General features: G+C 36.4%; 1 protein-coding gene across 1 annotated transcript in view; it reads left to right on the top strand.

Moving 5' to 3' along the window:
- Positions 1-14,985, top strand: part of LOC109054524 (E3 ubiquitin-protein ligase rnf213-alpha-like) — a 92,861-nt gene that overhangs the window by 25,719 nt on the left and 52,157 nt on the right. The window contains 14 exon segments of the mRNA XM_042730865.1: positions 4,289-4,504; positions 4,682-4,874; positions 8,616-8,671; positions 8,998-9,157; positions 9,245-9,397; positions 9,714-9,812; positions 10,804-10,926; positions 11,769-11,961; positions 12,068-12,241; positions 12,321-12,473; positions 12,567-13,180; positions 13,280-13,439; positions 13,527-13,744; positions 13,812-13,949. Of these exon segments, the coding sequence (XP_042586799.1) occupies positions 4,289-4,504; positions 4,682-4,874; positions 8,616-8,671; positions 8,998-9,157; positions 9,245-9,397; positions 9,714-9,812; positions 10,804-10,926; positions 11,769-11,961; positions 12,068-12,241; positions 12,321-12,473; positions 12,567-13,180; positions 13,280-13,439; positions 13,527-13,744; positions 13,812-13,949 (2,650 nt within the window).

Genomic DNA, 14,985 nt, shown 5'->3' with positions numbered 1-14,985 from the left:
TAGGCCTACTGTTTTCTTTCTCAGCTGTTTGATTTCACTTAAGACCTACTTTAATAATGAGGATACTTGCAAAGACGGGAATTTTGACAATTAAAAGTGAGTGTATTTGACTGTTTAAGGCAGTGGCAAGGCTACTGGTGGGCCCAGGTGGGTGTGGGCCCACCCACTTTCAGCTGTGGCCCACCCAATGAGAAGTTGGTAATTTTCCAAATGGATATAATTTATTAATCAGTAATAAATGTCTTATTTCACTAGAACTTTATATATTTAGCTTAAAAATATTAAACGCGTGTTTTCATGGTCAATTACAGGCAGTTTCTTAATTTTCCCTCTTCCTATAGGTGCATACCACACGCTTGTCAAAATGATGATTGGTCTTTCTTTTAGTCCCACCCACAATGTTATGTTTGTGACTTAAGGACATAATAGTAAAATACACGTTTGTGGAGCTGAATTTAGAACTTAGAACTGAATCTGAACCGTCTAACTTATAAATGAAGCCAGATACCTGCGGGGGATTGATTTTATAGTTTAGAGACTTCTGAGCCAGTTCTCTGGTCTGATGAACTTCACTTCCAAGCATCATGTTTGAAGGAAACCAGGCACTGCTCAGCACCTGCAGAGTAGCATCCCAGAAGTAAAGTGTGCTGGTAGCAGCCTCATGCTGTGGGGCTGTTTTTCGGTTGCAGGGACTAAGGGACTCGTCAGAGTAGAAGAAAAGCTCAATGCACCAAAATATTGATATAGCTTTAATGAAAACCCAGTCCAGAGCATTCAGAACCTCAGACTGGGCAAAAGGTTCACCTTCCAACAGGTCAGTGACCCTAAGCACACAGAAAGAGTGGCTTATAGAAAACTCCCTGAATGACCTTGAGTGGCCCAGGCACAGCCTGGGCTTGAACACAATCAAACATTTCTGGAGAAACCTGAAAATGTTTGTCTGCCCCCATTCAACCTGACAGAGCTTGAGAGGTGAAGATGTGAGCACAGGAATGGCAGATAAAATAGTCGTGAGTCTACTGTTGCTGTAGTAACGAACATAACTTTGACGTGCATCTGATTGACAGATAAACCATGCGCTCTTATACTGTATGTTGTGGATATTTCCGAAAATTTTGCTTCACTTAGTAATAACGTCTACAGTAAATAAATATAGGCTAATCAATCACTGTTGATTTTTTTTCCAGAGACAGTACGCTAAACATTTTGTTTGTTTAATTGGCATGTTTAAATGGTCAAAGCATTAAACACCGCAAACGCAAGAAGTATGAAGAGAACTGCTGCTATTGAGGTGGGATATGGGTAATGTTAGGGATAGATTTCATGGTAGAGGTTTAAGCGTTAAGGGGTAGGTGTAGGTTCGACTGTTATTATAGATGTAATTACAGATGTCAATTACAGATATAATTTCATATTTTTTAACAAAACATATACTGTAAGTACAATGTAAAATTTATTTATTTAAAATTAATTTTTTCACCCACTACTCTTTTTCATGCAAGTTATTCAAATCTTCAAATACAGAGAAATCGAACTTATCAGTTTTTTGTTGAACATTCTAATTTCCCATCCTGCTCACAGTGTTTAGTCACACACTTTAGGAAGTCAATCTACAAATTGCTTATTTTATCCGGACATTAAAAGAAGATTGAAGGTGGAAAAGCATTAAAACTGTACACACAGCAGCTTTAGGAAAGCACCTTATATATACACTGAACAAAATTATAAACGCAACACTTTTGTTTTTTAACTAAAGAATTTCTGCACAAACTGTCAGAAACCGTCTCAGGGAAGCTTATCTGCATGCTCGTTGTCCTCATCGGGGTCTTGACCTGACTGCAGTTTGTCATCGTAACCGACTTGAGTGGGCAAATTTTCACATTCTATGGGGTATGGTTATTTGGATGGTTGTTGTCTTCATGGGTGTATTCCGGTTTTCACTGTATAGGGCAGATAGCAGACAGCATGTATGGTGATGTGTGGGTGAGCGGTTTGCTGATATCAACGTTGTGGATCGAGTGGCCCATGGTGGCGGTGGGGTTATGGTATGGGCAGGCGTATGTTATGGACAACGAACACAGGTGCATTTTATTGATGGCATGTTGAATGCACAGAGATACCGTTGCGAGTTCCTGAGGCCCATTGTTGTGCCATTCATCCATGAACATCACCTCATGTTGCAGCATTTAATGCATGGCCGCATGTTGCAAGGATCTGTACACAATTCCTGGAAGCTGAAAACATCCCAGTTCTTGCCTGGCCAGCATACTCACCAGATATGTCACCCATTGAGCATGTTTGGGATGTGACATATGGGATATGTATATGACAGCGTGTTCCAGTTCCTGCCAATATCCAGCAACTTCTGTGTTGCACTGCGTGAGGCAAATGGTGGTCAAACCAGATACTGACTGGTCCCCCACACCCGGACCCCCAATACAGTAAAACTACACATTTTAGAGTGGCCTTTTATTGTGGCCAGCCTAAGGCACACCTGTGCATAATCATGCTGTCTAATCAGCATCTTGATATGCCACACCTGTGATGTGGATGGATTATCTCGGCAAAGGAGAAGTGCTCACTAACACAGATTTAGACAGATTTGTGAACAATATTTGATAGAAATAGGCCTTTTGTGTACATAGAAAATGTCTTAGATCTTAAATACACTACCGTTCAAAAGTTTGGGATCAGTAAGACTTGTAATGTTTTTTTAAAGAAGTCTCTTATGCTAATCAAGGCTGCATATATTTTATCAAAAATACAGAATAAACAGTAATCTTGCAATATGTTATTACAATATAAAATAATGGTTTCTATTTTAATATACTTTAAAATAGAATTTATTTCTGTGATGCAAAGCTGAATTTCCACAAGCCATGACTCCAGTCTAAAGTGTCACATGATCCTTCAGAAATCATTCTAATTTGCTGATTTATTAGTAGAATTATCGATGTTGGCAACAGTTGTGCTGTCAAATATTTTTTTGGAAACTCTAACAATATAAATCTTTGCTATCATGTCTTATCAATTTAACACATCCTTGCTAAAAAAAAGTTTTAATTTCTTTCAAAAAAAAAAAAAACTTTTGAACGGTAGTGTATATTGTTAGAAAAAATTTCTATTTTAAATAAATGCTCTTCTTTTGAAATTTTTATTCATCAAAGAATCCAGAAAAAAACTAACACCGGTTCCAAAAAAATATTAGGCAGCTCAACAGTTTTCAGCACTTATAATAAAACAGCATATTAGAACGATTTCTAAAGGATCATGTGACACTGAAAACTGGAGTAAGTATGCTGAAAATTCAGCTTTGCATCACAGGAATAAATTAGATTTTAATGTATATTAAAGGGGTGGTTCATTGCAATTTCACTTTTAACGTTAGTTAGTGTGTAATGTTGCTGTTTGAGCATAAAGAATATCTGCAAAGTTACGAAGCTAAAGGTTCAATGCAAATGGAGATATCGTCTTTTAAAAAATGGCTGGTAGGGACTACAACAAGTTACTTCCCATGTTCGTGACATCCCAAACCCAGATAAACCCCACCCTCGGGAAAAGGCAGCAAAGGGGCGAGGCCATGCTGTGCTGCTTTAGAGAAGAGGAAGAAAAAACTAGAGGTGCACACAAAAATCTATTCATATATGAATCGCGATTCTGTCTTCTAACGATTCTTATGGATTCACAAGTTTCAAAATCAGTGTTCTAAAGCAGCGGTTCTTAATAGGGTTCCATACATCCCCCTGCTCTACACACAATCTGCATCTCTCTCTCTCTCTCTCTCTCTCTCTCTCTCTCTCTCTCTCTCTCTCTCTCTCTCTCATTCAGCTCACATTCAGCAATAAACTGTTACAATTATACACTTATTTTCACATAGCTATGAGAAGTGTGGAATAAAGGTAAATTATGTGAAAATAATGAAAAACACTGAACCACCCCTTTAAAATAGAAAAACGTTATTTAACATCATAATAATATTTCACAATATTACATTTCTTCCTGTATTTTTGATCAAATAAATGCAGCTTTGATGAGCATAAGAAACTCCTTTAAAAAAACATTACATTTTTTTTGATACGGTAATGTATAAATTTTTGAACGGTAATGTATACATGTACAGTATATATATATATATATATATATATATATATATATATATATATATATATATATATATACACACACACACACACAAACACACACACACCATTTTAACTAAGGAATATGTGCTTTAACAGATATACACTTCACAGTGTCTAAAATGTCTTATGTCTGGTTCCATTTTCAGCTTGTCTGAGATGGTGGAGGCACTGATCCTCAGAATGAGAGCTGCCAACATAATTAGATGGATCATCGTAATTCCACTACTGCACCTTCTCAAAGGCACCTCAAAACCATTTGAGCCAGTGTTTATTAAGGTCAACCTACAATATGAGCTGAACTGGGCTGGACTGCAGGGACTCAAATCAGCTAATATAACTTCCCCCGGAAGCCAAGATAGAAGGTATTTCATCTGTTTTCAGATGTTGTTTTCAAAATGTTTTTTTTTTTTTCCTTGATTTTTTTTTTAATTTCAATCTTCGGTTCAAATCAAGTTGCTATTTGAACATTTGAACCCATTCAGGTTTCAGTGTATTATGATCCATTTTTGGCTTGTCACTGTTGAATCCCTCTTCTTTAGGGCGATGTTGAATCTCATGGAAAAACATGGACATTTGGTTGAGGTGGACAAACTGCTGGCCAGATCTTGGATGTATCTGATGACTGTAGATGAGTTGGTCAAGTGCAGCTCCATCATCCATGCAGAACTCTTGGACATCCTGCAGCTTTTCACCATGAAATGTCCCGATGATATATCCTACAGCACTTCTACCGTGAGTGTCAAGACATCACAAAAAAATAAAATAAAATAGTATATTGTACAAACCACAGTTTTTTTTTTTACATACAGAAGTGTTTCTCAACTGGTGGGTCATATGGGCATTTTGAGTGCAGGGATCAACACTAAGGATTTTTTCCACTAGCGGTTTAAATTTTTAAAATTGCCCTGCCAACATTTTCACTGGCCCTGCCACGAAAAATAAAATAGTTGCTGTTATCATTGTTTTTGATCTGTTATCTTGTATTCTAATAAGTAGGTTTATATGACATCAACATGGCTTAAAGTTCTCCACCACCGTGCCGGATCACCAGCGTGCAGCGTTTGGCTGCTGAAAAAAAATTATTCTAAATTTAAAAAAACTTGTTGCATTCACTTTCGAAGTCCATGAGTTTGCCTACCAGTGGTATGAGAGGAGCACAGCTTTCAATCTCAACCAAACTAACATTACTAGCCAACCAGATTTTTTTGCTCTTAAAATACGAGACGCGCATAATAGTATCAAATTGCAGAGTCCCAGCCCTGAATGGAGAAGCGCAACATGTTGAAAAAGCTGTGAGGCCCAATGGTCAAAGATGTGCATATAACGCATATTTATATGGAAAAACTATTTAAAAATCAGCTGAGCTTTGTAAACAGCTCAGAGTAATAATGTCATCTCCATAAGAACGATATGATTGCCAGAACAAATTTACCAGCATTTTTTTTGAAAAGGTCCTGTTCACACATGATCTCTTAATGGTAACTTACCGGTAATTTATCAGTAGACTATATGTGTAAAAGGGCCGAAACTCTTCCTTTGTATATGCTGTGAATTTGAATTGCTTAACATTCATCTGGGAAAACAGTGTGCATTATCTCACTTGATTTGTAATGTAAATCATTCATAAACCTTTGCCCACATTGGAGAATACATCAACCTGTTTCAAAATATGCCATTTATTATACATCACAATTTCAAAATAAAAGTTTCTGAGTTTGCATGTGGCCAAATATTAAAATTTTGATTTAATCATCATTTAATCACGCTGTAAAGTGAAACTTCACCAGGCCGTTGGTGCCCTCTGCAGGTATTTGTTTTAATACATAATGTACTTAAGTTGGTTATGTTCATGTTATGTATAGGAATATTACATTATGTATTTTAACAGCGTTGTTCAATAAAACCATGTAATGACTTGGTTTTGATATTTTTCATTTAAGCCTATTATTATTGCCCCCCCACCGCCCCAGGAAAAAAGTTAATGCTCAGGATTTTTTTTTTTTTTTTTTATTCTTTAACCCCTGCACCAATATTTAAGATAACAATTAAAATTTACAATTCTTTATTTCAATTTCGATACCACAGCAAAGATCACTAGCCAAAAATAAACATAAATATAAAGTTTAAACATTATTAAAGACAAGTGACAGCCAGTAAATAAGAACAAATGAACAAATTACAAGTAATAGCACAATTAAATATAGGCCTATAGCACAAAAATAGAAATGAAATGATGCTTTAGGTTTTTATGTTTGAAGATGTTCAGGTACAGAAATTGAAAAATCACATATAAAGTAACATTAGCATATTTTTCACTCTGTGTTGCATCTTGATTTTTCATAGCCTCTGTAAATGGCCGTTTACAGACTAAGTATAATAATAACGTAATATTTCCACACAAATGGCCATTGGGAAAATTATTATAGTGCATTTTGTGTGCAAGCACGGTACAGAAGATAATCTTAAATTTAAAAAAAAATGGACGGTTAATCAGTGCATCTGTACTACACTGTATGAATTCAATATAGATTTATCATTGTTCAAGCTACAAAGTTACTTGCCAGGATGGGTATTTTGACATACCTTTGTATGTATTTGCCCATTCAGGCGGCTCACTCATGTCAGAGATGTGGCTGTCTGTTCCTGTACTGTTCACACAGAACACAGTGCACAAGTACTGAAAGGAGTTGTCTTTTAGGCCCAAATGTTTTTTAATTGCTTGAATTTTTAAATAAACACATGCAAATGATAAAATGTGGGGGAAGCTGCAGTGGCCCGATCAGGCAAGTGACAAATCTGTCTACTCTCCTGAACGTCTTTCACGCTGGCGCTGGCCCATTGGGCAGTCCTTATTGTCGAGCCCTGGAGTGGGTCACAGATTGTGCAGTCAAAGAAAAAACAACAACAAAACGCATTGTCCCGATTCAGTATCTGCTCTAGGACTGCACAATATATTGAAATTATCGAAATATCGGAGATGTACATATCACGATATGCATATCGCAATGGCATGCAATATCTGAATTATTTTAATAATTATTTTACTTCAAAATGTTGGGAAAAGTCCAAGTTGTAGGTCAACTCATTATAGCAGAGAATAGACTGGGCACACAACTGTTACTTACGTGACTTGCTTGACGCTAAAAAGAGTTATTAAGTCCAATAAGTTGCAGAAAACAACTCTCTGTCTGACACACACCTGAAGTGTGTGCACTACTCGCCTCTCGGATAGGGTGTGATCGCCTTAGTTTTATTCGGTGCCTTATTACATTCGAACGGTCCAATACACACACAGTTATGTCAAAATGACTGTCATGAAAAGTATTCATGTAAACACAGTAGGTTGTGTCTTAAGTGGGGCTACACAATTAATCGAAAATCCAATCAAAATCACAATTAAATTGTCTTGTTTAGTGAGATTATGAAATAGGGAATGCTGTTATGTGCAGCTTGTCAGTGAAGTACGGCTCAGTGATCAGTAGTAAATACTGCTCCATCTGAAAGCACTGCGAGTTTGAGTCACTTATAATGTGCATTTGAAAAAGCAACACGTGTCAAACATCTTCCAAACATGAGAAGCATTTATGAACATCTTGTCAATTATAATAAGAACTCATAAACCATATATTGTCATAGTCGTGTGTTTATTAGTCACATTGAATCAGTGAAAGCAGTTCAATATTCTGCTTATTCAGCAACAGGGACTTCCTGGAATAATGTGCATTTTCTTTCTTTCTTCTGTGCCCTCTGGCCTTCAGATGGAGCATATTTTTAATATTTTTAAATATGATTTAAATTGAATTCTCACACTTAAAGCAAAAGGCCTATCATATCGCATATCGAATATAACGTTATTAAATAATGTATCGCATATTTATTTTTTCTTCAATCTCGCACAGCCCTAATCTGTGGTTAGATTTGATGTTGTCACACTATTTGTCTGTGTCAAGTAGTTTCACATGATTTTGATAACTTATTAAAAAATGAGTTCTCTCACCTCAGAAAATTAACTTTCCTATCCTGTCAGCCATTATACTACAGTCATAGCGAACACACTTCAACTGCAAGCGCAAATCTGGTGGCAGACTGTATATTACTTCATTACAAACAAAGCGTGAAAGAAATGACGAGGATGCAATGTTGTAATTATGTTGTCAATTGGTAAGTCATGAAATTACCAAAAATAACCAATAAATTATATATATATATATATATATATATATATATATATATATATATATATATATATATATATATATATATATATATATATATATATATATCATTTTTTTAATAATTAGGTCTAAAAAATTGTGTCATGGCTTAGTGACCATATAGGAACATGTGAGTCCCATGGCCAAACCAGTTGAGTACAACTGGTATACAGTATACCTTTGACAAACAAAAGAAACTGTAATTGAGAATGTAGCTATGGGCTATGTAGATTTAATTATCATTATTATTTTATTTTAGAGTGTAGCGGATACTTTGGCATACATCCAAAGTAACTTGCTCGAACAACGATACAGGTAAAGTTCTTCCACTAAAATTTTGGGAAAAAATTATTCATTTCCAATTGAAATGGTTTCTGTTTTACAATACATTCAGGTGTTATTGCATGACTTTGTAGGCTAAAGTATATGTTTATGTTGATCTCATCTCCATTGGCTTGTATCTGCAAAACTTTTTCTCAGGAAAGGCTTTACTTTTTTGCAAGTCAGATATAGGATGAATACAAAATATTCTGTTTTGCAGATGTAACAAGACCCTTTATTCAGTAGAGGAAAATCATTTCAGAACATATTTAGTAAGCATTCCACTATGCAATGTTAACTGGCTTTCATTGCTGTTTTAGCTGTCCCAGTGAGGATTATGGCATTCAATGCATACAAGCAACATGTAAACTTCTAGAGAAGATCTGCAAAAGAATTCATTACTACAGTCATGCACACAATTTCACTGATATTCCTGTTGCTTGCATGAACCTAGTGGCCTCCATATCAGGATTTGCCCAGGTATTCCATTCTGCAATTATTGTTTTAAATAGCTCATTAAAGCCAGTAGAATTGACTCAGAATGTCTAAATATTTTTTTGAACTTAAGCCAGACAACAAGCTGACACTTTTCCTGAGAAGACTCTTGTATTACTCAATGAGGCCAAAAAAACTGTGAGGACATGGATCAGACAAACTTTCAAAGGCAGACTTTTGGATAGTAGCTATATGTCGGCTGTCAGCTTCACAACAGAGATTGAGGTAAGCAGACAAGTATAGTTGAGGTCATAAGTTTATATATGCAGTACTAAATAAAATGTTTTCCTTAAAATATGAACACCAATCATACTGCTATTTTGTCTTGTGCACTGCACGTAAAAATTCACTTTTGTGTGAAATAGCTTATTCAGGATGGTGATCATTTCTCTTTTTTTTTTTATTGTTAACATTTTGCAGATTGCCCAGATTGCTCAACTGTATGTTTATTGTATGTTTATATAAACTAACCAATGGTAGAATCCTTCTATGTCAGCAGTTTATAGTTTATTATAATAATGTTGTCTGTTCTGTTTTACAGATGTGGAATAATGTTATAGCCATAGATTTCATGAGTAAGGACTTCACTAAAGAATGGAGAGAGACATTTACATTGGACTTTGAGGGGAAATACCAGCAGGTATTTCTTACACACTTCCAGTATGCATGTCTAATAGGGTTGGAAGCTGAACCAATGCAATATTTATTTATTTATTTGTACTTTTATTTAAAAAATACTAATAATTCAAATTCATGACTTTGAGTTCTTTTGATGTTATTGAATATCTGGATTTTTTTATTCTGCATAAAAAACACTGAATGGAAATGGCAAGATGCGCATAAAGCCCTCTGGTTACTGACATAACTGGAACGAGAACTCTGTTTTCTCCAAAATACTGAAGCCTGAGTTGATAACATTCGTGTAATTGCATGAACAAATGGCATTTCAGCCTGCCAAAGTGGGTGGAGCTGTTATCAGTTAACCAATGTTACTTTAGTAAACAAAGCATTTCCTTTCGATATGGTTCACTCACATTGTTTTTGCCAATCTGTGGGGAAGAATATGCAGTAGCACCATGCTATAAACACAGAACAAAAAGCTGTCCTGTGAGCCCAGCACTAGGGTACCCAAGGTGAGGGCCCTAAGGGTAGCATTGACCAGTAAAGGGCACAGTTAACCCAGAATCAGTGAGGCCAGAGTCCTCAGACAAAAATAGTCCTGACCACCAGCAGGGTTACAGGTTGGTTAGGTGAACAAATCTGTCCCTGAAGAGCAGGGATGTCCAGGCTATAAAACCTAGCAAAGGTAGATGGCGAAGATCTGTTATCTGCAAGCATCCGCTGATTCATTAGCACTGACCTATATAGCCAATTTCTATTCCAATTTTTCACTTAAGTCAAATTCACAACTTTAGATGGAAACAAAGCTACGAACTCACAGTACACTTCAAACCCACTTACACACTTAAGACGTTATGCCTTAAGCAGAAGAGATTTGCATCTGGCTAAACTTCAATAAATGTGACTAGACATTTAACCTGGACTACTGACAACTTTGACATTTCGAAGTGTTTCTTTGTACTGTATATTTGTAAATATGGGACTCTCTTTGTTTTTTTTACCCTCTTTAGGAAGATCATCTCGATCAAATTGAGGTTTATTGCTCAAAGATTGAGAAACTTAATGGCTCCCAGCCTTATTTGGTGGATAGTGTAGAGAAGTGTGCTCTCCAGGCTGTTACCACAATATGCCAGGTAAAGGTCTTTCACTTCTCACTGACATCATGAGTCATGCAGCTTTATATAAATATTCATTAGAACATTTAATAAAATGGTATTTGGACCGAAGTCTAGTCCAATTTGAGGATTATTTAGCTATTTGTACCTACAAAATTTAGTGAATGCATGCTGGTTTGAAATATTGAAAGAAATAGTTCGCTAAAAATTAAAATGATATAATTTACTCACCCTCATGTCATTCTAAACTCACTTCTGGGGTGTGCAACAGGAGAAATTTTGGATAATATTTGTACTATTTGTATGTGAGTGTGTGTGTGTGTGTGTGTGTGTGTGTGTGTGTGTGTGTGTGTGTGTGTGTGTGTGTGTGTGTGTGTGCGCGCGCTTGTACAACTATCTTTGTGAGAACCAGTTTGAGTTTAACCATCAGAGTGAGGACCAAGAGTCTAAAGTGAGGACATTTTGGCCAGTAATCACTTTTTGGCCCCCATTTAAAGGGCTGTTTGAGGGTTAAGACTTGGTTTTAGGGTCAAGTTCAGGGTTGATGTAAAGGGAGAAGGTTGGGACAATTCCAAGGGGCCTAATCAGAGATATGTGCGTGTGTGTGTTGAGGTTTAAAATGTTTTGATGACAGAATTTTTTGGAGTGAACTAATCCTTAAAGTAATTGCACAGGGACAGAAATTGAGTTTACCATTCATTGGGTGATGAGCAGTGTTTCAGCAATGCATTAATCAATGGTCTTCATGGTTTTTGCAGTATTTTGTCCATGTTAAATGGCTGAAAACAGTTGTTATAGTGTTTTGTGTGTGTGTGGGATTGAATATGGGAAGACACTTACTGTACAGATCTTTTTAACAGACTAAATCTGAGGGAAAACTTTTTGAAAGATTCAATAAATTGCGTATTAACTGGAAATTTGGAAAGCTTGTATCTACCATCATCCTAAAATCCTGGCCAAAAGATGACACCGGAGCCTATCTGGAGGAAGAAGAAGTTGTTCTCAAACATCTTCTTGGCTGGACAGGAGCTAAGAATATCTTTCAGCTTCATGGTAATTATATGGGTTTCCTCTGCATGGCATTGCGATGTTGAGAGTTCTTTTTTTTTTTTATACAGAAGAAAGAGTCTCATATTTTTTATTTATTTTTGCTCTGCAGGTGCTGATGAAAAACTGATCGATCAGCTTACTAACGAGGCTAAAGAGAAATTTGCCATGGCAACCTCATTATTCGCAAACATTTTAAATCAAGTCATAACTGGAAAAATAACGATAAAGCTACTCAATCACATACTGCAAAAGAGGAGTGCTTTCCTTGAGCTGCTTAATTTAGGTAAAAATATCTCACCTATGAGATTTTCCCCATTTACCATACTATAATATGATGAGTCGTTACTCTACTGTTTTTGCAGACTGTTTTTGTGAAAATGAGCAATACAAGGACACCATTGCCATGAGGAGACTTATTCAGTCGAGACAAGAGGAGGTGAAGGCTATTGATCATGAGAGAGCATTGGTAGATGCTCTCATAACAATGTGCCGCAATCTGCAAGAGCATGTGATGGGTAAAGTATATGCTACAGTATCTATTTAACACCTGACAATAATAGCTCACTTTTATACCAATATGTTAATACTAAATTTGTTCTGTTTTACAGTTGATTTTGAAGGGTTGAAAGAAAAGCAGCAAATTGACATTGATGAGATGTACCTGGACGAGTTCATGGAAGTTCATTCATTACATCAGATTCCCTCTGACATGTCGGGAGTAGTCACCTACTTTGAGCTTGAAGATGATGTTCGATCAGTGGCAAAGGTTCTAAACCGATATAAAGACAGCTACATTTTCAAAACGTGTTGGGTGAAACAGGCAGCTTTGTTTGTAGAGAACGTTAAAGATGATGGAATTATTCCTTCAGAGGAGGAATTGGTTATCACACTCGAAGATCTTTATAGAGAAATATTTGAACCATGTTATGATGCCTACAAAAACATATACACAAGGCTTAAAGATGGTAGCATAACATTTGAAGAAGTTGACATAACATTCAAAGCCTACAAGGGAAAATATGATGAACTGGGAGTAGAAGTTGCAATTATATGCAAACTGGATCTTAATGATGACCAGCGCTGGGTCCAGACACGAATCCAGCAGATCGAGCAGTACCATGAGCTTCATCTGGCAGTAGAGTCAGCTCAGGTCGTCATGATGATCAAACAAACACTCGGCCTACAAGGAGACTTTCAAGTTTTGGAGAAGTTGCTTGTTACTGTAAGTCATCAAATTTTTGACATTATGTTTCCTACAGTCATATAAATGCATAAAAAATAAATAAGACATGGTAAACCCATGAGGCTTTCTTCCCTTCAGACACACTTGGATTTTAAACAGGAGCGTCTTGACAGCATAGACAATGAGTTGATGCAGGCAAAAACTGTGCTTGTGGACATCACAGAGTCCCGTAGACTGTGCCTTAAAGAGCTTGGCCTCAAAAAGAATTTTGTTATTTGGGTTAAAGAGGCTCTTGAAGGTAAATTGTTTGTGCTTGTTATTGAATGTGACTTCTTAATTCTTTTGCTGTTTTATAAGCAAATGTTATTCATTTTTACACCTTCAGACATAAATGAGTTGAAAGTCTTTGTGGATTTGGCTTCCATCTCTGCCGGAGAGAATGATTTGGATGTGGATCGTGTGGCCTGTTTTCATGATGCAGTTCTTGGCTACTCCTCAATGCTCTATGATTTGAAGCCAGATGCTGGCTTCAAGCACTTTAAAGAAATGCTGAAGAAACTATGGAAGGCACTTGACAATGATCCCAACCTCCCAAAGAAATTGGTAAGAATAAGAATGAATGAATGAAATAGGATTTTCTTGTTCACCAACAACATTTTCTCTGTTTCAGTGTGACTCTGCAAGACACATAGAATGGTTGAAAACAGTCAAGGACAGTCATGGGTCAGTGGAACTGTCATCTCTATCTCTGGCATCAGCTATCAACACAAAAGGCATCTACATTATCAGTGCACAAAATCAAAAGAAGGTTTGTCATTACTGTTTGAGTTTAAATAGATATACCACAGATGAATACAGAAATTTTGAAATACTTGAGTATTTGCTAGCATTATGCTGGATTGTCGATTAAAACCAGTTTGAAGTGGTAGGTTTGCTTTGGAAAACGCTGTTGTTGTTTGTTTTGTTTTTGTTTTTTTTTGCTTTTAATGCTTTATTTTAACATGAAAAAAAAAAACAGAACAATGACTGCAGATAAATTCCACAAGTACATTCCAATATAAACCATGGCTTAAAAAAAAATAATTATAATTTAAAGGTTCATGTTGGCCTGCCAAGGTTTTGCAAAAAGGTACCTGAAATCCTTGGACTTATATACTTGGAAAAAAGGAGTCTGATAAAACGCATCAATTTTGACTTGACTTGACTTGACTTGACTTGACTTGACTTGACAGAAACAGACTAGACTCACCGACAGAAGGTTACAAACGTTAACATTAATACACGACAGGGCACAATGGCAAAAACCTGACTACTTATAACAAACAAAGATGGACGCATGACATGAACAAACCAATGGGGAACAAGGCACATGACTAAGACAACCAATGAGTAAACAGAACTAATAAATCACATGACAAGACAATAAACCAATCAGAACATGACACATACACAAGGTGGAACTGTTGGTTCACGGCGTAGGCAAACGGCTGGATTGTGACTGGTGTACAGATGGTAGGAACTGACGTAGATTCCGGAAGCGATCCGGAAATGGAGGAAGATAGGATTGAGGAAGATAGTGGGGGAAATTCAAATTTAGGGTGGAACATAGTTAAAACAAAGAAAAGGAAGAAAAGTCGTGATTTAATTTCAGACACAGAAAGCGACAAGGGAAGTCAACTGGCACAAAGGAAGAAGAAGGAATATAAAGTAATGATAAAGTTTGCTGCCAACTCTGTGAGTAACATCAACCCTTTGAAACTTACAAAAGCGATTAAAGAAAGTGTAGGGAGTGTAGAGAATATAAAAACTATGAAGGATGGAAGACTGTTGTTGTTTTGTAAAGA

Source organism: Cyprinus carpio, chromosome A3, assembly GCF_018340385.1.
Source record: "Cyprinus carpio isolate SPL01 chromosome A3, ASM1834038v1, whole genome shotgun sequence".
NCBI classification, from domain to species: Eukaryota; Metazoa; Chordata; class Actinopteri; order Cypriniformes; family Cyprinidae; genus Cyprinus; species Cyprinus carpio.
The sequence above is the reverse complement of the archived record's forward strand: the minus strand, read 5'-3'. Positions and strand labels throughout refer to the sequence as shown.